The sequence below is a fragment of the Mesoplodon densirostris genome, chromosome 17 (genome assembly GCF_025265405.1).
Source record: "Mesoplodon densirostris isolate mMesDen1 chromosome 17, mMesDen1 primary haplotype, whole genome shotgun sequence".
NCBI classification, from domain to species: domain Eukaryota; kingdom Metazoa; phylum Chordata; class Mammalia; order Artiodactyla; family Ziphiidae; genus Mesoplodon; species Mesoplodon densirostris.
In genome coordinates this window covers 17032047-17056153 of record NC_082677.1, presented here as the reverse complement: position 1 = coordinate 17056153, position 24107 = coordinate 17032047, and the positions used below count along the sequence as shown (strand labels likewise).

The 24107-nt window shown below is 42.0% G+C and overlaps 1 protein-coding gene and 1 long non-coding RNA gene across 2 annotated transcripts; one reads left to right on the top strand and one right to left on the bottom strand.

Annotated features, from left to right (window-relative positions):
- Positions 1-3621: 3621 nt before the first annotated feature.
- Positions 3622-19219, bottom strand: DLEU7 (deleted in lymphocytic leukemia 7). The gene is made up of 2 exons (XM_060080249.1): positions 18761-19219; positions 3622-3828 (listed from the first exon to the last, which is right to left on the bottom strand). Exons 1-2 carry the CDS (start codon positions 19217-19219, stop codon positions 3622-3624), a joined length of 666 nt encoding a protein of 221 aa, XP_059936232.1.
- LOC132477745 (uncharacterized) lies at positions 18826-21291 on the top strand. The gene is made up of 3 exons (XR_009530314.1): positions 18826-18909; positions 19513-19661; positions 21204-21291. It is a non-coding gene; the product is annotated as an uncharacterized LOC132477745 (long non-coding RNA).
- The last annotated feature ends 2816 nt before the right edge of the window (positions 21292-24107 follow it).

Genomic DNA, 24107 nt, shown 5'->3' with positions numbered 1-24107 from the left:
CTGTGCTCCGCAACGGGAGAGGCCACAACAGTGAGAGGCCCGCGTACCGCCAAAAAAAAAAAAAAAAAAAACTGTTGGTAGATGAAATAAGATGAGCACTGAGAATTTACCATTGAATTTATCAGTGGGGCAGTCATTAGGGACCTTAACAACAGCAATTTTCATGGAGTTGTGGGTACAAAATCCATTTGGTATGAGTTCAAAAGGGAATCAGAAAAAACAAATTGTAGACAACTAATTTAGACTATTGCAATCAATTTTGCTCTTAAGGGAAGGGGAAAAATAGAGTCGTAGCTGGAGAAATTGTTGTTTAAAGATTGGAGGGTGGGAGGGAGGCTCAAGAGGGAGGGGATATGGGGATTTATGTATACATATAGCTGATTCACTTTGTTATACAGCAGAAACTAACACAACATTGTAAAGCAATTATACTCCAATAAAGATGTAAAAAAAATCAGTAATATAAAATAAAATAAAATAAAATAAAGATTGGAGATTCTATAACATAATATCATGCTGATGGAAATGCTCCCATTAAGAAGCAAAAACTGGTAATGCAGGGCCTCCCTGGTGGCGCAAGTGGTTGAGAGTCCGCCTGCCGATGCAGGGGATACGGGTTCGTGCCCCGGTCTGGGAGGATCCCATATGCCGCAGAGCGGCTGGGCCCGTGAGCCATGGCCGCTGAGCCTGCGCGTCCGGAGCCTGCGCGTCCGGAGCCTGTGCTCCGCAACGGGGGAGGCCACAACAGTGAGAGGCCCGCATACCGCAAAAAAAAAAAAAAAAAAAAAAAAAAACTGGTAATGCAGACAAAGGAATGAGTGCAAAAGGCAAGTCTTCAAGTAAGTGAGAGAGGACAGGGTCCAGGGCCTGAGTGGTTGATCAGCTTCAGGTAGGAGCAGGGCAAGTCCTCCTTATAACAAAAGGGAATCAGGGTGTATGGTAGATGTGTTAGTGTGAAGATGAACATGCTCTTCAGAGGTCTTTTATTTTTTCAGTGCAATCGGAAGCAAGGTCATCAGCTGAGAATGAGGAAAATGAAGAAGAATCAAGTTTGAGAAGGTATGGAACAAACCCCTCAGAGAGTAATTGTCAAGGACAGCCCTGAATTGCCCAGTGAATTTTCTAGGACAGCACTACCCTACAGAAATACAATGCAAGCCACAAATTAAATTTCAATTTTTCTAGTAGCCACCTTAAAGAAGTAAAACAAAACTGGTAAAATTAATTTTAAGAATGTATTTTATCTAACCAAATACATTCAAAATATTATCATTTCAGCATGTATCTGTATAAAAAAATTATTGAGATATTTTACATTCTTTGTTTTTAATGATAAAAACAGTTTTAGTTTTAAAAGCCAACGTGCATTTTACATTTTCAGCACATCTCAATTCAGACTAACCGTATTCAAGTGCTCAAAGTCACATGTGGCCAGTGGTTGCCATATTGGACAATGCACTCCTAGGAAATGAAGTAGCACTAATGGAGGACATGAGGGTCCCTTGAGATTGCAAGCCATGAATTGAAGTGAGTTGGCATAGCCATGTGTTGTTCTTAAGCCGTATTCAGAACTCACGAGCAGACATGGGCGTAGGAGGAGAGTTGGCCTTGACCAAGAATGGAGTTTTGCCAGCAGCACTCAACCAAAGGGAAGAAAAGAAGAGAGCATCATGTACAGCGAAATGATTATACAGACTGAGCAAAGAACATAAGCCACAGAAGTAAAAATGGGTGTGTGTGTGTGTGAAAAAGTGGTAGGGGCCATGGAAGTTCTAGTAGAGTCAAAGAACTTTTAGAATTATAGCTGCTATGCAATATACAAAGATGTCTAGAATAATCCTTGCCCTCAGGCAAGCTGATCTTGATGGCAGGTATAGCAATAGCCATGCTATAAAATGGTGTGTGATAAATGCCTGTGCAGTAGCACAAAGTGTGTTTTTATGTGAGTTCAGAGGAGGAAGAGCCCACGTCCTACTTAGGATGATCCAGGAGGGCTCTTGAAAGAAATGGTGAATAAATCAGGCCTTGAAGGATGAATGGGGTTTCAACTGGTCTGTGGGAAGCACACTGCGAAGTGAGGAAAAAGCACAAGTACAGACAGAAAAGCAAAAATCTTCAATATTTCTTGGAATAGGAGTTATAAAAAACCCATAATATTAATATTTATTGACAGGGATATTGATTACAGTGGGAAGGCAGCCTATAGTAATGCTATGTCTTCAGAGAAGAGTCTTGGGATAATTTCCATGGGGAAAGACTGCACCATAAAGTACAGTGGTACACCCCAGAATACAATGTTTCCTAGGAGTGTGAGAACAGTGTGCTAAAGGTTGTTCCCAAGAAATGAATGCCCTTCCCTTCTGGCCCATCCTTTCCCCTATACACACATGCACATGCATAAATACACACCTCTCATCTTTCACGTAAAATTCAGTCTCATAAATTTATTTCTCTTCTACGGAAATGGTCAGTTACATCTAAAAAGAAGCAATATATTTATCTTAAGATTGTGGAAGAAAATATGTGAAACCAACTAGGATTAGAATATGTGAGATTAAAAAGGCTTTTATTCTTATCACTTAATTGTTTTAACAGTAGGTATACTCTTACCATACAGACCCAGTTTATAATTCCTTCAGAAAATAAGCTATATTTTACTTTTTTTTCTAAATCTGATGCCGTTTCTATTAAAACTTTAAGGGAAAAGCAGCACTTCAATTTACTTTGGTTCTCAACGCGGTCACCATTAAACAACAGGAAATTTAGTTTTTCCTAAGCATGTGTAGATTTTTGTTGCAAGAAAAGTCACTCTCTTCCTAGCTCTAAATATTTAGGGAAATCTGCCAGTATATCCACTCCGTCCTTTTTTTTCCAAGAATTTCCTACTTCAGTGGGAATATTTAGAAAGAGCATGAGGAACTAGATGTTTTCACGTGAGACTTTAATAATACTTTGTAGTTGCATATCATATAGCCTTGGTACTTCAGAGCTCATTACCATTAATTTACAAATCAGTAGATGAAAGCACAAGGTTTAGAAGCAGCTCTTCGCTGCCCAACAGCAAGTTATTAATGCCAAGATTGGAACTCATAATTACTGACACATGTGGTGTGGTCCTACATCCAAAGATCATTCTCATAACATGAAATGAAGTGCTCAGTAAGTAGAACATATCAATTACCAAATATCCCATTTATTCAGAATAATTTTAAAAACCATGGAGCTCTAATCATCCAGTAGCCATATTAAACCTCATAGGCCTATATTAATATGAATGTAGATTAAGGTTCATTCAATTAAAATTAATACTTAATATATATTCATAAATGTATATACATATATAATCCAGTCAGTTCCACAAAGTGGAATATATTTCAATCAAAAAGTCAGCAAATATGTCAACACACTTAAAAATGTGGACTACTGCTTTAAAAATTTTTCACCAACATGCTATAATTCCTAAGGGTTACAGATGCCACTGGTCAGACTGCTATATATGCTACCAAGTCTCTCCTTCCTGGGAATAAAAACATCCATTGTCTGCTGATCCACTTAGGAATTTAAGGTAGCCAGTTCTCTTAGCAGTGCTCGCTGTGGTTTTAATTCCAGTGTCTTGAACACTCATATGTCTGGGAGATTCTGTAAGATCTGTCTCAAGGAAGCACAGGCTACCATGTGGGCATCCGAAGGAAGATTAGCAAGAGACTGAATCAGCTTCTTGACTATCATCTTCAAACACTGGTGAGCAGCATTCAAATCTCTGTCAAACTGCTGTCCTTCAATCTGTAGAGCCAAATGACTGCAGATGTTTCTAAACTCAACACTGTCCTGAAATGAAGACCACAAACAAGCAATTAGATAGGTTATGGAAGACAGTTGTTGTGTTTTGTGTACCCAGTTTGCAGTCCAATCTTCTGATGACGGAACCTCGATTTTTCTCTCAGAGAACTACTCTCCTCCATTCTCAGCCTATGTGGTTTGACCAAAGCTGACTCCACTCCACAACTCCAGGGACCAGGTCAATCAGAGCACATCATCCCTCAGCCACTTGGACTGGCCAAGGATGGACAGATTACCTAAGGCAGGCCAATAAGCCACAGTCCCAGGATATCTGTTAGACTGGGAAAGAGAAGTTCTGTTTAACTGGAGCTGTTGGAAAACATCTTGCCACCATAAGGAGAGAATTCAAATGAAAGTGAGGCCAACACAGAAAAAAAAAGTAGAAACAAGAGATTAAAGGAGACTGATTCCAATTACATTTTCTGAGCATGTCAATCTAGCTGTACTTGAACAATAAATCCCAGCATTTTTTAGCTATCTGAATCAATAAATATTTCTTTTTACTTAAGCCATTTAGAGTTGAGTTTCTCTTATTTGTTCCTAAAAGAGCTTTGACGAATATACAAAGAGACTTTGTTCTTATTATTCCGTAATCACTGTCTTCAAGATTCCAATACAGGATTTGGTATTTAATGAACATGGTCCCAAGAAATGTCCAGTGCAGATTTAGAAATAGTTCATTGGTAGTTTTAAAGAATGAGCTAATTAAATAGATTTTTTAATCCTCAAATATTCACATTCTAAAATCCATTACACGTAAATGGTACTCTGAAATTATTCCACATCAGAGATAATGTTGACTATATGTTTTATTTTAAATACAGTTGATTCAGACAACACAAGTTTGAACTGCACAGGTCCACTTCTATGCAGATTTTTTCCAAAAATGTGGACAGTACTACACTATCCACAATTGGTTGAATCTGTGGATTTGGAAGCATGGAGATGGAGGGCCAACTGTAAAATTATATGCAGATTTTTGACTGCTTGCGGGGTTGGCACCCCTAACCCCCCATCCTTCAAGATTCAAATGTACATGAAAATGACTCCCCCCAGACTTCTGGTTCTGGCACATGGCACATGTAGTTTCCCCATAATGCCTTGCTACTATATTTTAAATAATACAGAACAACCGTCCTTTCTGAGCTTGCAAGAAAGTAATGGAAATCCCCAAGGACCAGGTATAAAAGAAAAGTAGATTACTTTAGCTGCCTGCCAATACCTATCAAGAAAAGAAAGTTGGTCTCTCTTGAGCTGGGTTTGGTATGGAAGGTAAAGTTGACCCTATGAATTTGTAACTGGACCGATACTACACAGTAGTTCAAGTTTGTAGTTGTCCTCTATACCATATACATGTTCTTGGAACACTCATGCCAAGAAATTCATTTTAAAATTGGAACTGTGGGCCTCCCTGGTGGCGCAAGTGGTTAAGAGTCCGCCTGCCGATGCAGGGGATACGGGTTCGTGCCCCGGTCTGGGAGGATCCCATATGCCGCGGAGCGGCTGGGCCCGTGAGCCATGGCCGCTGGGCCTGCGCATCCGGAGCCTGTGCTCCGCAACGGGAGAGGCCACAACAGTGAGAGGCCCACATACCGCAAAAAGAAAAAAAAAAAAAAAAAAAAAATTGGAACTGGTCTGAGATATCCAGGGACACATGGCAAAAGCAAACAAAAGCCTATTCCACAGAAACATGTTCACAACCCATGCCCCTCAGTAGTAGTCCCATAAAGCTCTGTCGAAGACAAACTCAGAGTATGAAATTTTAAGTACAATCCACCATGATATAGTAGATGCAACGTAGGGCAGGATTAAACTCCAAGAATTTCATATATAAACTATAAAATATATTTATAATGATTAAAGATATAAAAGAAGAAATCAGAAAAAAAATGTCCTAAGAAAAAACAGGCTTGAAAAAGAACCCTATACCACTTCTAGAAATGACAACTATCATGACACATTAAAAACTCAATGTAAACACCTGAATAAATACATTTGAAGTGAAGATTAGTAAACTGGATGGTAAATTTGAGAAAATTACCCAGAATGCAAAATAAAGTCATGGGAAATATGAATGAGAAGTTAAGTGACGTGGACTGACAGAATGACAAGGTACAACAGATACATTTCCAGGAGAGACAAGAAAAAGAATGGGGGAGAAGCAGTAGTCAAAGAGAATGCTGGATAAAAATTATCCCAAACTGATTCAAATGATCCCAAATTGATCCTTAGATTCAGGAAACAAAACAAGCTTTGAGCAGAAAAAGTTAAACGAAATCCAAATCTAAACTCATTAAGTTAAAACTGCTCTTAAAAGCAACCAGAAAAGAAAAAGACAGAGTTCAGTCTGGATGACCAGACAGCCAACTTCTAAGCAATAACAATTGAAGATAGAATAGAATAGAATAATATCCTCAAATAACTGTCAACCAAGATTTTTTTTTTTAGTCCCACTAAACTACCATTTAAACATCAGGGCCAAGTAAATATACTTTTATTTAAAAGCACAAAAGGAATTACCACAAATAGACCCTCACTATCAGATCTTCTTAAAGATATAATTCATAAAGAGGAGATTCAACTCAGAAAGAAAGGATGTAAGAAGCAACAGTGAACAAAGAAACTTAAAAACACAGTGTAAATCTGAAGATTTGATTAATCAAAACAAAAATTATAACAACTAACTTGGAGTTTAAAAAAGCAAGATGGTTCTAAAATGCCGAGTAACAGTAACATGCAGGATGCAATAGCATTCTAAGGCATTGTATTATTGAAGACAAAAGTGGCAAAACTGATACATTTCAAGCTTGTTAAGTATACATGTGAGAAATGTAAGGATCGTCGTTAAAGGTAGAGGAATAGGAGGCCCAGGAGGCGGCACCGAGCAGGACAGAGCACAAGTGCAGGCTGCACCGTCCCGGACCTAGCAAAGCTCTGCAGGCTTCGATGCCCCTTTCCTGTGACCCTCGGGAGACCGCGCTCGCTGCAGCGGACCACGAGAATATCCGAAGGTGGCAGTGTGAGAGATTCTATCCATGGGAAACCCTCCTTGGTGTACAGATTTGAAAAAAAAAAAAAAAAAAAAAGGTATAGAAATAATAAAATTTCAAAATCAGCAGAGGGAAAAGGTATATCAAAACCTTTTTGATTCTACTGATAGAAGGTAAAAATGGAGAAATAAAGATACAAACATAAAGCAGGTGAATAGAAAGCACCAAATAAATCACCTTTTGAAATGCAGCGGCTGCCAGGTTGGCTTTTCAAAATCTATCTATATGCTACTTACGAGCAACACGTTTAAAACTAAAAACACCTAAAGATTGAAAGTAAATGTAAATATACTAAATATACATCAAGCAAAGAGAAGTCAAAATAAATCCAGAAAAATCATTACTAGGGATAAAATAAACTGCAATTAATAACAGGAACTATTATTCCCCAAGAAGATATGACAGTTTTGTATTTGTGTGTGTCTAATATGATAATCTCAATTTACATTCAATCCCCAGACATAAAGACTGATTTTAACCCATCTTTCTCAGAAACTGATCAAACAACAGGACATTCAGCCTAGAGAGAAAGGACTGAAAATCTTTTCTAATCATAAGCTAATGGAGATAAGCAAATATACATTATTCTCAAACATCTATGTATTACTTATGAAAGATGACTTTATGATAATGCCACAAATCTCAACTAATATCAAAGTCTATATCACTCAAATCACAAAGCAAATAAATGAGAAATCAGTAATGTATATAACCTTCCCAAAACATGTATGACTTAATCCACTTCTAAATAATTCATAGGTCAGTGGCAAAAATAATTGAAATTTTAAAATGCTCTATACTGAACAATTATGGAACTACTATATCACAATTTGTGGGATGTAGCTCCAGTGAGAAAAGCATAGACTTAAATTCTTATATAAGTAAGGAAAAACCACTTAAACACTGAAAATCCCTGAGCTAAGGATTCAACTCAAAAACTTAAGAAAAATAGATAATCCAAAAAAAAAAGAAGAACTAAAAGTTGAACCAAAGTTTGATGAGGAACTAGTTTTCTTCCTACTTCTGTGTAGAAAGAGAAGCTATTCTTTTCCCTAATAAAAACTCTCTCACTTGGGTAAGAAGAAGGACCTGGGTTTCTGGCAAAATGTTTATTAGAAAACATCCTCCAAGAAACAAAACAGACATCCATTCATTCAGCTCAGCAAACAACAGCAGCAGGACTCCGTGTGGGCTAACACAGCACAGTCCCCTTATTCGAGTATTCACAGGCTACCACCCTTCCTGTTTTTTTTCTCTTTAAAGCATTCTTGCTTCCCTGCCTTTGAGTATTGCTCATGTCTGTTCAGAAGGTATGACGGGGCTACTTAGATAATCTGTCCCACAGTTTATGGGGTCACCTATATTGCTGCAGCACATTGCTTGGGAATGAGAAAGTAGGGGGAAAAAATGACTCTGGACTACTTTCCCAAGATCCACATCAAGGGAAATTGTCCACTTGCTTTATAGAAGTATTCCAACTCTAAGTACAAAGTGGAAGGATCAAAGACAACATGCAAAAGGAAATTTAAAATAGAAGGAACCACTGAAATGTGTGCTGACGTGTGCCTATTAGCCAGTCTGCAAAGGCATTCATCACCCAAAGAAGATTAAAATGCCTTTAAAAATATATTTGTGGGCCTAAAATCTGAAGTCAATTTCACATTTACTGTAAAGAAGCAAAGAAGGCATCTTTGGGGGAAATTATACATACAATAAAATTCCACTGCTGGGCTGTACTGGTCCGTGAGGCCCTGGGTAAACTTCAGATCTCTGGCGAGCTTTGCAAAGTCTCTTTATTTTACTATTTTAGTACAGTATTTCCATTTAATCCTTTCTCAAATATATTAACAGTCAAAGAAAACAAATTAATAGGAATAGGCTTTCCATGGGACTCTTAAGCCAAGGAAGGGAAAAATAAAACAGGTGGTCACTTCTCTTCCTTTCTGGAAGGTCTGAAAGCCAACTATGGATCCAGTAATCATGGCTTCCAACCCAGCTTCTACTGCACAAGGTAGGAGCCACCAGTGACAGCCTTAAGGCAACAGCATATTAAATGGCTCATGGACTTTCGGTGGAAACTCACATGATCAATATTGGTGATGATTTCACTTATGGTGCTTTCCACTCAATGACAGAGTATATCCTCCCAGCAGCTTTTATTTAGCAAGTCCCAGATGCTTCCAAAAATGATGTAATATCTTACACTGTGCTTTGAGCGCTTTGCCAGAATTAGAACATGATGGTGGCTGAGCAATCTAAAAGCAGGTTTTGGAACTTCTAAAGCCTTGTGTAATCTCAGATTTTTGGACATGAAATGTATTGATTGCTACAGGGGTCCAAATCGATGGCCAGCATTTACATTTTAAAGTGAGTTGAGGGACTTCCCTGGCGCTCCAGTGGTTAAGACTTCGCCTTCCAATGCAGGGGGTACTGGTTCCATCCCTGGTCGGGGAGCTAAGATCCCACGTGCCTCATGGCCAAAAAACCAAAACATAAAAAAAAAGAAGCAATATTGTAACAAATTCAATACAGACTTAAAAAAATAAATAAATAAATAAAGTGTGTTGAGATAATGTCTCAACTAATCTACTGGGGTCATGGCCTCGGCCTATTTGCCTCAGTTAATAAATCAGTTAAATTTATTTCAAACATGTTATCTAATCTCCGCTACATGACTTATTACTACACTAGATAAAAGACAATAAGACATGGTACCTGATCTCTAAAGAGCTTATAACTTAGTAGGAGAAAGGAGACACATACAGCATGTCTCCAAATGTCCAGTGAAATGTGCTGAGGGCTATGGAACAAGCACAAAAGCCCAGTCCTGTAGAAGAACAACATTCATAGACTCACAATTTAAGCATTGCACAGAGTTCATACAGAGCTCGTTCTGTGGGTGAATCCTTTCAATAGCATACCTGATGTGCACTTGTCCAGAATTTGCTCGGCTACGCTGGAGAAACTCATGTGCCTAGGAGGCAATCCATTAGAAGAGATGGCTCTAGCTTTTAGAACATTTCTTCCTGATTTTTAGCTGAAATCTGCCCTGTGGTAGGCAGTATTGTGGCCTCTTCCCAGACCTGTGAGTATGTTACATTACATGGCAAAAGGGACTTTATAGATGTCCGTTAGGAAGTGCAGCACTCCAGGCAGCTTCAAGGTCCCCTGGGAATGCAAGCTCAATCCTTCACAAGCACCGGAATGGCTGTTAGAGCCCTGGTTCTATCCTTTAGGTAAGCCAGCCTTGGACAAGTCATTTTATCTATGGAATATTCAGTTTTCTCATCTGTAAAAGGGGAACAATAATAGCTACCATGAAAAGTCAAATTAGCTCATGAATATGAAAGCTCTTTGTATTTATAAAGCATGCCATCAATCTAAAGTTATGAATACAGTACTCCACTAAATGGGAGGTCAGTAAGAAGAGGAGAGGAAGGAAGTGTAGAAGAGAAAAGAAAAAATATTCTCTACAGAAACTTGGAATCTAATTGGTGAGATAAAACCTATTAAAACCCTTCAGTGGAGATGTGACACAGAATAAGATTAAGGCTCAGAAAGTGTAGCCAAGTTCACCTCAGATCCAACAGAATGTCTACCATCAAAAAAACTGAAAATAGCAAGTGTGGGTGAGGATGTGGAGAAATTGGAACCCTTGTGACTGCTGCTGGCAACGTAAAAATGCTGCAGACACTTTGGGAAACAGTATGGAGTTTCCTCAAAAAAATTAAAACTAGAATTGCCGTAGGATCCAACAGTTCCACTTCTGGGTACATATCCAAAAAAATTGAAAGCAGGATCTCAAAATGATATTTGCACACCCATGTTCATAGCAGCATTATTCACAACAGCCAAGAGGTGGAAGCAGCTCAAGTATCCATGGACACATGAATAGATAAACAAAATGTGGTCTATATATGCAATGGAATACTACTGAGCCTTAAAAAGAAAGAAAATTCTAACACAGGCTACAACATGGATGGACCTTGAGGACATCATGCTAAATGAAATAGGCCTGTCACAAAAGGACAAGTACTGTATGATTCCTCTTATATGTGGTAACTAGAGTAGTCAAACTCATAGAAATAAAAAGTAGAATGGTGGTTTCCAGGGGCTGCAGGGAGGGGGGACATGGGGACTTTTTGTTTAATGGGTATAGGGTTTCCAGATTTGCAAGATGAAAAAGTTATGGAGACTCTTTGCACAAAAATGTGAAGTACTTAACACTACCCTTAAAATGGTAAATTTTGTTTTTTTTTTTTTAATACAGTTTAAAAAAAAAGTGGTTGAGACCATAAGATTATTGCCAGCCTTTGTAGAAGGGAATGGAAATTTGGATGAGGCATCAGCAAAGTGGTAGGTGAGAAGGACTGTATAGACACTATAGGAGAGGTGGCGTTGGAGAAAGCACTTTTAACTCATAGGGAAAAGAGATGGCCCCACAATGAGAATGAATGATACCAGCAAAGGCTTGGAGCCAAGCAGGGGCTAGGACTGGCAGGAGTCCAGTCTGAGAAAAACAGAGCTTCGTGTTGCCTGTCAGGATAAGCTAGTGCAGACAGCCTTGAATGTCACAGTCAAGTCCCTGGAACTTCTGAGCATGGGAGGAACATGGCAAACCAGCGTTTGAAGAACACTGGTCAGGCCTATGAGCCTGAGCACCTACTAGGCGCCAGGCTCCAAGCAAGGCTCCTAATATACCTTATTTCACTCAGTCCTCACAACCGTCCATGAACGAGAGATGAAAAGAAATGCTGCTTGGAGAGATGAAATGACATCCCTAAATCACACAGCAAGTAAGTGGCAGAGCTGGAATTAACCTCTCTCTCAAAACTGAAGTATTCGTCAAAGACACCCCAAATCAGAAACTGGGCCAGATGCCAGGATGACAGAGAGAGCGGAGCTCGCCGTCCAGTGCTGAGGACAGACCAGTGAATGGGAAGGACAGAGATGCAGATGCCACCACGGGGTGAACAGGGACACCATGGAAGCAAGCTGGGAGGCACCCAACTAGCTTTGAGGGAGAAACAAAAATGTCTGTATGTGAATTGTTTCATGTTTGTTTTCTGGCCATATTCATGCTATTTTTCTTAAGGTTAACTGAGTGTTACAAAGCTCAAATTGGCAATGGTCATATCCAAATTGAAGACTGTCCCATTGGTCCAGCCCTCTTCCCTGCAACATAGTTGAGAGGGTGTGGTTATCTGGAAGGGATTCAAGGCATGGAACCTTCCACGCCCCGTGTAAAGCCAACTCCTAGCTAATTAGAGACCTCCTAGTTGGAGCTCTCCCTTCCTCCGGTCTGTTCTCTCCTACCCAGTGTAAGGGAGGTCTCTTAGAAAATCCACCCAACTTGTACTTTTCTGCATGACGCATTGTGTTTATTAGGAATGTGCACTTCTGGGATCTTTGAACAACTGAAAATGCACCTGCAAAGTCCAAAAAGGGAAGAAAAGTTAAGGCCATTTTTAGCTTCTTATTGAAAATAAACACTCCCATCAAAACCAAAGGCTTAAAAGCAAAAACAATCTAGCATTAGGAGTCAGTTTCAAAGCTTGTTTTCTGAAACCAACACCAATAGATAATAAAGTCAAAAATATAATATGACTTTATAGGCTCTATAATGCAGGTAATTTTAAACAATACACAAAGAAGGTTTTCGGGGTTTTTTCTATCACATCTTCAAAATCACTTCTAGATCTACATGAACTATAAATCAATTCATATTCCCTTCACCCCTGGCTTTAAAATAAGTTGGTTCTTTACAAAACAGTCATTTCTTGAGCTATATTCTCTTATAATGGCCTCCACAAACATGTTTCTTCTCACATTTTTCCCTCTCACTCCCCCTGAATGCCTAATGTACTCTACAGAGAGTATTAATGGAAGAAAGAGCTTTCCTCCAGCTTTCTGTGATGAGGTCTGACCTTAATGAACTTCGGCCTGGACAGCAGACCACTCTCCACTAAAGTTTCCCAGGGCTGGGACCTACGAGGGAGCACAAGTCTCTTCCCTACACCCAGCACAACCCTCCATGCTAGATGTGCACATAAAATGGGAGTGTCGTTTCTCTATTTTAGAGTGACGTTATGAAAACCATACTATCAGAAACAGTATACTACAAATTGCCCCAACTGCATTTTGTTCATTGACATCTGGCTTTGAACAACAAATTCACAGGGCCCAGATCAATCACCAATTGCCTAAACTCTAGGTCAATCTCAAATAGATATGCAACTTAGTATTAATAAAACACCCAGTGAAGAACCGCAGTATCTGCCAGTCACCATAAAAAGTCTATCGCCCACAGGAAATTAAACATTTTTACTTGTGGTGTACCCAGTGTAAACGCTCCCAAGTAACTAAGGTTCCTTATGCATTTGCTTTGGGTACAGTACCATTTTCATCAGAAAAGTCTAATGAAAAGCACTTTGTGATGGATACAAGCACTTGATTCAGGTATGCTCACAAGGCAAACCCCAAAATTGTAAAATAAAGCAAGGCAGCATTTCCACAAGACATTAAACATAAGTAGGTTTGTTTTAGGGCCTTCCTGCAATATAGTTCCCTAAATGTTCATTTCAGAAAGCTTTTATGTCCTGATTTTCATATCATTCACTTTATAAGGAATAACAAAGCTGTAACTAAGCTACTTCTAGAGCTGTCACTTGTCCTTTTCCTGACATAAAAGCACAATTTTGTCCCAGACAAAGAGCAATCCCCTGGCTAAGGCTACTAATAATATAACCATGAGAATTTATTTCTTCAATAGAATATTAGCAATTTTTTAAAGACACAATTCCCAAATTTGCAGAAACTGGCTTCACTAACCAATGTTAATGGGGAAAAAAAGCACTCATCATCCATGTCTGCCTCTGAGTAACTCAATATCCACACTTGCAATTTGCAAAAAGCCTTAGCAATGACTGTGAAGCCAAAGCCAACAGTTTTACAACCATTGCTCTTGCTCTGTGGAATGAGAGAACCAGCGTGGACCACTGAACGTGAGAGAATTATTGGTACCAGAATTAGTTAATTGCAATGGGTGAGCTCACAGGCAAGTTTTATCTGCAATGGCAGGAAAGTTCTTCTGCCTCTAAAAGCTGGCATCAGCCATTGTTTCCATGAAACTTGCTTCAGAACAGAACTCTTGGAAACCGTAAATGTTTTTAACTATCGAAGGAAGACAGAAAAAACTCAACCGGAGTGACTTCATGATTGACTTAGTTAATGATCTCTTTGCGTTGGTCATTTTTAGAAGTTTTTAAAATCCTAGACTCTCTTCCTTCTGGTGCTCCACACATTTCTATGCTCCCTTTGGGTGGCAAGTATTATAGCATCTTTGCTAGTATTACTAGTTTGTTAAAGATTTCCTACATTTACCTGGGGCTTTTTGTCACTATGTAAGGTGACCATGATTAGAGAGACACAAATCACCCAGTGTTAGGGACTGAATTGTGTTCCACCAAAATTCATGTGTTGAAAACCTGACTTGCAGTGTGACTGTATTTGGAGATAGGATCTTAAGGGAGGTAATTAAAGTTAAGTTACATCATAAGGGTGGGGCCTAAATCCAATAGGATTGGTGTCCTACAAGAAGAGGAAGAGACATCCAAGATCTCTCTTTCTCTCTGGCACAGAGGAAAGGCCACGTGAGGACACAGGGAGAAGGTGACAGCCCACAAGCCAGGAAGAGAGCCCTTCCCAGAAACCAAATTTGCTCTTGAACTTCCCAGCCTCCACAACAGTGAGAAAATAAATATCTGTGGTTTAAGCCACCCAAGCCTGTGGCATTTTGTTATGGCAGCCCAAGCTGACTATGATTCTCAGTGTGCAGAATGACTGTTGCAGCCGAAGTGGTGTGCAGTGCATGGCATGTGTGACCGTGCCCTGACAACTGTGCACTCTCATGTACTTTGCTTCAGTGTAATGTTCATAACACCCCTACGAGCTAGCACTGTGATTGGTAGAAAGAGTCAGACAAAACCATGTTTGAATCATGGGCCACTACTTCTCAGCTGCAGGCTCTTCAGCAGTTCTAAATTCCTCTGAGCCTCAGTTTCCTCCCATAATAAATTTTTATCAAGCTGGTTAACTCCATCCTTTCCACCAAATTTAACAAGACTCAGTTTTGTTAAGCATTTTTAACTACCATGAAACGACTCATTTCATGTTTGTTTGTTTTTTTTGCATGAGTTTGATAATCTCTAAATGCTCAAAAGGAATATCAAGCGTTGGCTTCTTTAAGAAAATAGTAAACTACTGTAAAGATAGGCATTATTATTGTGGTGAGGGTTTCTCTGCCTTCAGGCCTGAAAATGTCACTCCCTTAATTCTGGTGGTTTGATCAGCGAGTCACTCAGTGGTCACATCTCTAAGTCAGTCATCAGCCATGGGCTAAAGCTGACCTCTGGAAAGTGGAGGCTTCCTGGAAATCTCTTTGGGTCATCCTAACTCTGTTTTTGTCAACAGTCTCAAAAGTAAATACGGAGTTCAGGAGTCAGATCCATCAGTATCAAGAATGAAATATAATAATAGTCAATAAGACTATTGAAGAAGATTGAGGCATCAATCAATAATAATAATAATAATAATAATAATAATAATACAGTTCAAAGGTATTGCAATTTACCATGAGCGGCCAGTAGCTAAGACTTTATATGCGTTATCTCAATAACGTTAAATACCACTGTTCCCACTTTACAGGTGAGCAGACTGAAGCACAGGAAGGCTAAATAACTTGCCCAAGAGTCTGCAGCAGGAAGTGGCAGAGTAGTTCTGAAATGCTTCATGGGACCTGATCGCTGTCCTGTGCTGTGCTGTTCAAGTGAGTCTTCCTCCTCTCTGTGGCAAGGAATGCCATGGAAGGCATTCCTGATGTTAGGGAAATTTCCACACACTTCCAAGTGACATGCAAGCATTATTTCCTTTAGCACAAATCCTCCTGAAACCATTCTCATGTATAAAATCAATCTGCATGTTCTTAATTTAAAAATATAGAGAAAACTCATCCAAATCATTTGAATTAACACCAGTAATGATGATGCCAAGTCTGTATAACCAGCCCCCCTGGAGAGACAGACTGCTGCGTCCTTGAGTCTAAATGCTTTGTAAGCATTAAGCATTACCTTACAAACCCAATGGAGATACTGCCTTTTCTACAAACAGCAAACCAAGCAAAATTTCAAGATGCTGGCAAGGAGGCAAATCATCCAGAGAAACCTCTCCCTGCTTCTCTCCCTTCTGAAAGCACTGGCTGTTCTCAGGAGCCCTGAAACTCATTACTCCCCTGTAGGTGAATAGCGGACTCCAGTAGCAAGAATGTTGAGATCCCTGTTCTTTTTTTGTTGTCGTGGTTGTTGTCTATATTCTTCTTTTTTGGTGGGGGGGAGTATAATTGCTTTACAGTGTTGTGTTAGTTTCTCCTGTACAATGAAGTGAATCAGCTATATGTATACATATATCCCCTCCCTCTTGGACCTCCCTCCCCTGCCCATCCCACCCACCTAGGTCATCACAGAGCACCAAGCTGAGCTCCCTGTGGAGATCCCTGTTCTTAATGGGGACTCTGGGTGCCTCTAGAAACACTGGCAAGCAATACATCCAGACATCTGCACGTTTGCTCGTGATGGAGAAGAAGGGGACCAAGACTCAAGGGGCTGGGTAGGTGAAGGAAGATTTGAGCATATCTATGGATTAAGAGGGATAGGCAGAGTGGAAGCACTAGAAAATACAAAGAGAGAGGAAGGAACTGAGAGAAAAAGTCCAGGGGCAGATGAAAGATTTGCTCCAGCACTTAAGAGAAAGAATTTATTTGGGAGGTGGAGGGGGTGGGGGGCAAACAGTATTTCTTTATTAGAGACAAGAAAGAACATGATTGGAAATGAGATTGTTTTAGGTAGGATGGAAGATATTTGTGTCAGATGGCCTCAGTTTTCTCAGTAAAGGAGTGTGAGGTTTGGATGAAGAAAGTTTGAGGAGAGTAGAAAATGTTTAGGACAAAAAGTCAAGTAGAGAGAGTTCAAAGGATTACCAAGTAGAAGTGGCAGCTGCATTAACCTCAAGTGGCATGATTTATAGTCCAGAGCAGAGGGCGCCATGGCTCCTAAACTGGGTCAGGCCCTCTGACAATGGTCTTCTGACCTGACCTTGCCTCTGTGATTTATCAGGGTCCTTCCTTCAGTCATATCAATGGCTGCCTTTTGCCTGCAAGACAGTCCAGGTCCTCAGCATGACCCACAGGCCTTTTCCCACCTGACCCCACCGAACTCTCCAGCATCCTTTTTTTGCCTTCTGCCACACTGAACTAATTTTAGTTCCCCCAAAGCCCTAGGCCCTTTCATTGCTTCTTGGCCTTGGATCTCACAGCTCCTCTGAAATGCTTTTTCCCTTTAATGCCTGGAGAGTAAACATTCTTTTTTTTTTTTTTAAAGGTTACCTCCTCCAAGACGCCTTCCAGGATCACCCAAGGTAAAACTGATCACTCAGTCTCTCCTTTTGCCAACCTACCTGTGCTGTGTATACATTCCTAGTATCACAGCTCACTTCATGTATATCACAGTTTAATTGGCAGGATTTTTTAAAATTTCTTGGCGATACAAAAAAAGGTACCTCTTACAGTCAAGAGCACTGGTGAAATGCAGCTTCATTTTTTAAACTTTTCAGAATGAAGCAGTGCTTCACATCTGGAGGCAATCTTATTTCCCCTCCCACCACACACATTTAGTAGTATTTGGTTCCGTCAATTGGTGGGGAGGGTATGCTGCTGGCATCTATTGGGTAGAGGCCAGGGATGCTGCTAAACATCCTACAGTACATAGGACAATCCCACAGCAATCATGCAGACAAAAATGTTAATAGTGTGGAGGTTGAGAAACCCTAGTTTAGAGTAACAATATTTATTCAGGTGTATGCTATGCTTTATTTTTTTTATTTTAAATCAATCTTTTACAGTATATAGTGCGACCTAATATATATCAATGTTTTCCAAACTTTGGCTTATAGAGCAAGAACAGCAAGTCTTGAGAAATGCTCTTTTTTCATTACCCCACCCCCATTTCCTTCCACTAGACTCCCCAGGGAATGAATGAAGCAATGTTCCAGATCAAAATTGGAAGGCCAGAAGGTCTCAGAGAGATTTGTGACCTTAAGCCAGTTAGGTTAATGGCAAGGCCAAGCCTGGATTCCAGAACCCCAGATTTCCACAAACCCACTCAGCCTGGGAGGCAGCTGCTCTGTTCCCTGGCTAAATCGGCCGACACAGTTTGGTACCTTTAGAGGAAACTGTGCCCTACAAATATGAGCTGCGTGACTTAGCAGGAGCTTAGCATGAGTATTCCTGCTTCAACACCCGGGACCCAGCCCGCTCTCACGCTACTTTATGAGAATTTAGGTTGACTCTGAGGCCCCCGAGCTCTGTGCGGAATTGGATTTATGCAAAAACAACTGTGATTCATAAGTGTGAAGGAACTTCAAATAAATGTAGGTGATTTCATCATACAAAAGGCAGAGGGAACTTAATATGTATATTTAAGGCTCTGGAGAAACGGCTTTTAATTTGAAAGGGGTGTGGGAGGAGCTGTCCTCTGTCCCTAGAAGCTGCACATGTGGAAAGGGCCAGAGGAAGGCTTTGGCAAAGCCTTTCTGCATCTCCGTTCTGCAGTCAGGTGTGCCCCAGGTGGGCCCTGAGTTCCCTGTCCCAAGTACCTAATCCCCGGAATGTCACCTCCCTCATTCCCACTCCGAGGTGCTGAATCTCTGGGGGAAGCTCGACTTTGGATTCTGCGACTCAGCCTCGTCTCCATCCCGGCCCGCTGCCCTGCCCCAGGGGGAACCTGCGCAGGGGGATGGATGCTGGAGGCCAGACTCACCTTCAGGTGGATGGCGATGGACCGCTCCTGCTGGAGGGGGCCCAGCAGCGTCTGCTCCACGCTGACCAGCTCGGAGGTCGAGTCCACCACGCGGGCCAGCGCGCTGCGCATCGCCATCTGGGCCAGGGTGCAGGGCCCGCGACCCCGGGGTAAGGGCAGCAGTTCCGCGCCCCCCTCGGCGCCTCGCACCACTTCCACCTCGGGGGAGCTCGCCCTCGCCCCGGACCCCACATTCCTGGCCCCCTTGCCCCCGCCTTCCTCCCCACGCCCCTGCCCGGCACGGGCCAGCCGTGGGTCTGAGCGGCGCTCTGGGGCGGCGGACACGTGGTCCAGGTCGTGTGGGCTCCCGGGGGCGCCCGGACCATCCCCCCAGCCCCACTCCTGCTGCAGAAGCTGCAGGGTGTGCAGAGCCACCATTTGGTGGCTGATGGAGGCCACTAAGGGCGCGGGGCTAGCCATCGCCTCCGCCCGCGGCTCGGCGCGCTCGGCCGGCAGGTGAAGCAGCGAGCGAAGGAGGCGGGGCGTTTGGGGTCGCCAGGGTCACTCTTCCTAAGCCGCCGCTCCTCCGCCTCCTTGCCTCTCTGCGCGTGGGGCCGGTCCCGCCCCCCGCCAGCTGTCAGTGACCTACGCTGGCCACTGCGCTCGCTTCAAGTCCGAATAGGCTTGTTCGGAATCAAGGTTGCCTGAAGTGCTGCTTCCCGTACACCTGAAAATCAGCCAAATGCTGAGCGCTGGTTCCTCTTCCTCTCCAGGGCTTACGCTGGCATGGCCGCTCGGTGTGGATGCATCTGTCCGCAGGGATACCCCGCCCCCATATCCTCTGAAGGATGTCTACCGGTGACCGTTCATGCCCTGGGGACTGGGGATGGGAGTGCCCGGGTCAAAGACCCACCAGGAATCGGTAAGTGTCAAGTGCCAGAGAAAAGCTCACAAAACGAAGACTGTGCTTGATCCTCCTCCCTCCCTTTCCCAACCGTAGGGGAATTTTCAGGAACTTCGTGGAGTAGCCTTCAAGGCTCCTGTCCCCCATACAAAAGAAGGGGACTTGGGTATCTCCTCTGCTTTGCTCCAAGCCACATGTGCCAAGAAGGCCTGACTGCCGAAGCTGAAGTTGCATCAGGGCCCAGCTCGGCCTGTTCCTGAAGCAACTTGCGAAGCAAGGGCTTGGCACTGTCCGGATGAGGAGGCTAAATGGTTTTTTTTGTGAAACTCCCGAAGGGCTTAGGCAGCAGAGTTTGAAGCTAAATCCTTTTACGAGCCATGAACCCAGGGACAGCTGTACAAATAGTTGCTGCTTTTAATTAAACCTCACTTCGCTACTTCCTTGACTTAGGAAAAAAGACTGGCAAATTTATGCTTTGATAGATTGGAAACTGTTGGTGTGCGATTACACTTAAAAAAAAAAAAAAGACATTTGAGGGGAATGGTATGGAGGACTGTCTCAGAGCAGCATGGTTTTTCCACTTTTTTCCTGCATGGGAAACCACGTAGATAACCCCACACAAAGTAAAGCAGAGGACAAGGGTGCAGGCCCATGGCAGACAAGTAGACCCTAGCAGACCCAGAGGATGGGGTTTCATTCTTCCTTTAGAAGGGAGAGTCCACCGGGCTTCCCTGGTGGTGCAGTGGTTGAGAGTCCGCCTGCCGATGCAGGGGACACGGGTTCGTGCCCCGGTCCGGGAAGATCCCACATGCCGCGGAGCGGCTAGGCCCGTGAGCCATGGCAGCTGAGCCTGTGCGTCCGGAGCCTGTGCTCCGCAACGGGAGAGGCCACAATAGTGAGAGGCCCACATACTGCATAAAAAAAAAAAAGAAGGGAGAGTACACCCTTCGTGCTGTGGAATAAGATCTGGGGAGGCCCTTGCATGGGAAAGCTACTCCAGTGAGTCCATTAGTCGAGAAGTGCAGTCATCAGAGATACGGGGAGGGATTTGGGGTCCTTTAAGGTTTCTTTAACTCTGGGATAGTATGACCCAATATAATCCTCCCAACTCTCCAGTGAAGGTTCCTTCTAATTCTCAGTGTTTTCTTCGCCTATGAAAACAAATCTGAATGCCAAGGTAAAGAAAACCTTTCTTAAACAAAAACAAGTATGTTCACACTAATTATAACTAAGTAAAAATGCATGTCTGTGCATTGACAGAGAGGAAATTACTTTGGAGGGAAGTAAACAGTTTAATATTGATTAGATTCTCTTGATGAAGTTCCTTAAGTTCATAATGAAAAAGAGAGAAATTCTTTTTTATGTGTATGTGTTTTTTTAATCCTCAAACATTGAAATACATTAGGTTCAGCAGAGACTAACTGTGAATAACAAAAACGAACCCCTAATTTCACAAAGCATGTCAGATCTCCAGGGGTGCTCCTCTTTCCAGATACGCAGGAAATCCTAGTAGGCCAACTCTTCCACTATCAAATGACTGACTCAAAAGCTTCTTGACAGATGGAATTCCAGCCAACTGCAGAATTGAAATCACTAGACACAGGCTGACCTGAGGCCCCACTATTCTACATACCAGGCTGACTCTGAGAGCCATGAGACCAACTGAACTGCAGGAGGTAAGAGAGAGGGGGCCAGAAAACCATAGAGCCTACGGGATGGTACATGAGGCTTCAATAGCTGCCTAGGTTTTCTGGTATCCTTTAGAGAGCACTAGATTATCCAGCAACTCAAGGCTTTGTCTGTCTTGGCCATGAGCCACCTTTTCCTTTGCCATGACCTGAAATGGCTGATGTTCCAAAGATGGATATATGAGGTCCTGACTGAGGAAAAGTATACATAGGCTATTGAGATGAGTCAGTAGCATAGCAGATCCGCCTTTGATCTAAAACAGCTCCAAAGTTATATACGCTGGGCTACCAGACCAGGTAACAAATTATACACTCCCTACTCACTATACTGACAATTTGAGGCCACTGAATAATAAAAGGCACATTCAAAGGATGAAGTACTGGACACCAGTATTTTTGCTTCACAGCATCTATTTCACTATTTTCTTTCTTTTTTTTTTTTTTTTTTGTGCTATGCGGGCCTCTCACTGTTGTGGCCTCTCCCGTTGCAGAGCACAGGCTCCGGACACACAGGCTCAGCGGTCATGGCTCACGGGCCCAGCCGCTCCGCGGCATGTGGGATCTTCCCGGACCAGGGCACGAACCCGCGTCCCCTGCATCGGCAGCTGGACTCTCAACCACTGCGCCACTAGGGAAGCCCCTATTTCACTATTTTATGTAAACCATACCCTAATTTCCCAGTAGCTATTCCTCCTCCTCTACACTCAGTCCATGTCATCAGGTAGGATGAACCCGTCCCATGGCAGAAGTGGACTGGAGCATCTAGGCTGAGGCCAGTCACACATCAGTACAAGTTCCCATTGTGAATGGTCAGGAATAGGCACATGACCCAACGACAGCCAATGACAATCTCATTTAGGATGCTTTCAGCTGAATGTACTGTATAAGAGAAAATAAAGGAACTAGAAGAAGGTGTAGGCCAAAAGATGAAACGGCAAAAAAAATGAATTCCCCTTTAACAGGAAAGCTTCACATAAAATAGTTTAATCAATAAGTTATTGTCTCAGATCACAAGTCTTAAGGTAGGATGGCTCCAGGGTTGATTAATCCTCAGGAGTGTCAGATATCCAGGGGTACTCCTCTTTCCAGAAACACTGGAAATCTAGCTTCATGAGGCTAACACTCCTAATATCAGATGGCTGACTGCAATGACCCCTTGTGGATGTGAAACTGGGAAGATGTAAGTTCTGGAGCTTCTGCAGCCATCTTGTGAGTTTGAGGGGAGAGCCTGCCTAGGAATGAGCCAACATGTAAGAGAGAAAAGCCAAGAGATCTAGAGAGAGACCAGTGGTCTTATAACACCATCTGAGCCCCACATTATGCTACATAAGAGGAGAGCCCCATCTCTGAGCTTTTCAGTTATACAAACCACTAAAGTCTGTTTTGCTTGAATTTACTTTAGGTTGAGTTTACTGCCTCTTGCAGCAGAAAGTCACAACTGAAGCAAACTGCTTGACATATGTTACAGGATAGATAAGCTAGTGCAGTGACCCTATGATCCAGTGCCCCTCAGACAAACACTGCTAAAAGGTCCCTCCAACCTTTCCAGCAAGGCTTATGTCATTTACCTCATCTTTCTACTACCTTAGCAGTTGTGGGAAAAGATATTTGAGCAACTCTCGTGATTCCTAAAGACTGACGGGAGCATTAGAAAATGACCAACGGAGACATTCATGACTCTGGGCAGTGTGGGATGGAAAAGGGAAGAGGATGGAAAACTCAGTGAAGTGAGAAGCAATTTTCTACCCATTAATATACAAGGTAGAGCATTGTTAGACAAACACGTATTCTGGTGCTTTATTAATCCAAAGGTTCTTTTCCCACATGAGCAAAAGATACGAACCCCTATGTGGAATCATGAAGAAGCCGGGCACAGTGAGAACAGAAGGGATCTGGAAGAAGGTACAGCTATGTGGAGCCTTTCTCAAAGGCCTTGGCAAAGCCCAGATACATTTGGGCTCTCCTTATATACTTTGGCAATTTTCTCCAAAAGGGATCCAAGAAAATTCCAGAAATGGAGCCGTTAACCTTCAACACACTCTGGTGAAGTTCATAGGTGGGGGCAAAACAAAACATGTGCAAAGAGACCAAAGAGTTATTATTCTTGAATGAAAATTATGATTGAGGAGAAACAGATGCTTAAGCGATGTACTGAGATATGAAAATGTACTGTAAAAGAGAAAACAATGGAACTAGGAAAAAATGGAAGCCCAAAGAAAAAAGAGCAAAAAAAGATCAAATTCCCTTTTTAAACACACAATTGTAATGTTTGAATATGCCAAGTCATAAAAATGCACATGCAAGTCTAATTTTGGCCTAAACATTTGATTTTCAGAAAGAAAAAAAAAATGCAGTCCTGCCACAAAACCTCTGAATTGCCAAAAACAATTGTTTACATAGGGCAATGTGTTTTCAGGACATCTTGTATGTGCTGCCTGCCCAGACCTTGTTAAGCTGGTGAAGCTAAGGGAAGCTTGGTAAAACTAAGTGTAGAAGAATAGGGAAGTCTAGTAAAGGGAGGGAAAAGAGAAGTTAAAAATGTTGAACCCCATCTGCTTGTGCTGACATAATCTGATGTGCAGTTTAACTCCTCGACACAAAATGCAATTCTTTCTGGACATACACATCATTTTACTTGGTTCTGCCTTAATAATAAGTTTATTTCCAGGAAGAATTCTTGATGTTGGCAAAAAAAAAATCAGAAGTGGATTTTAAAAGAGTAAATATAACTTTTCCTATTTCTTCTACCTTTGGTAGATGATTTCGTGCTTAAGAG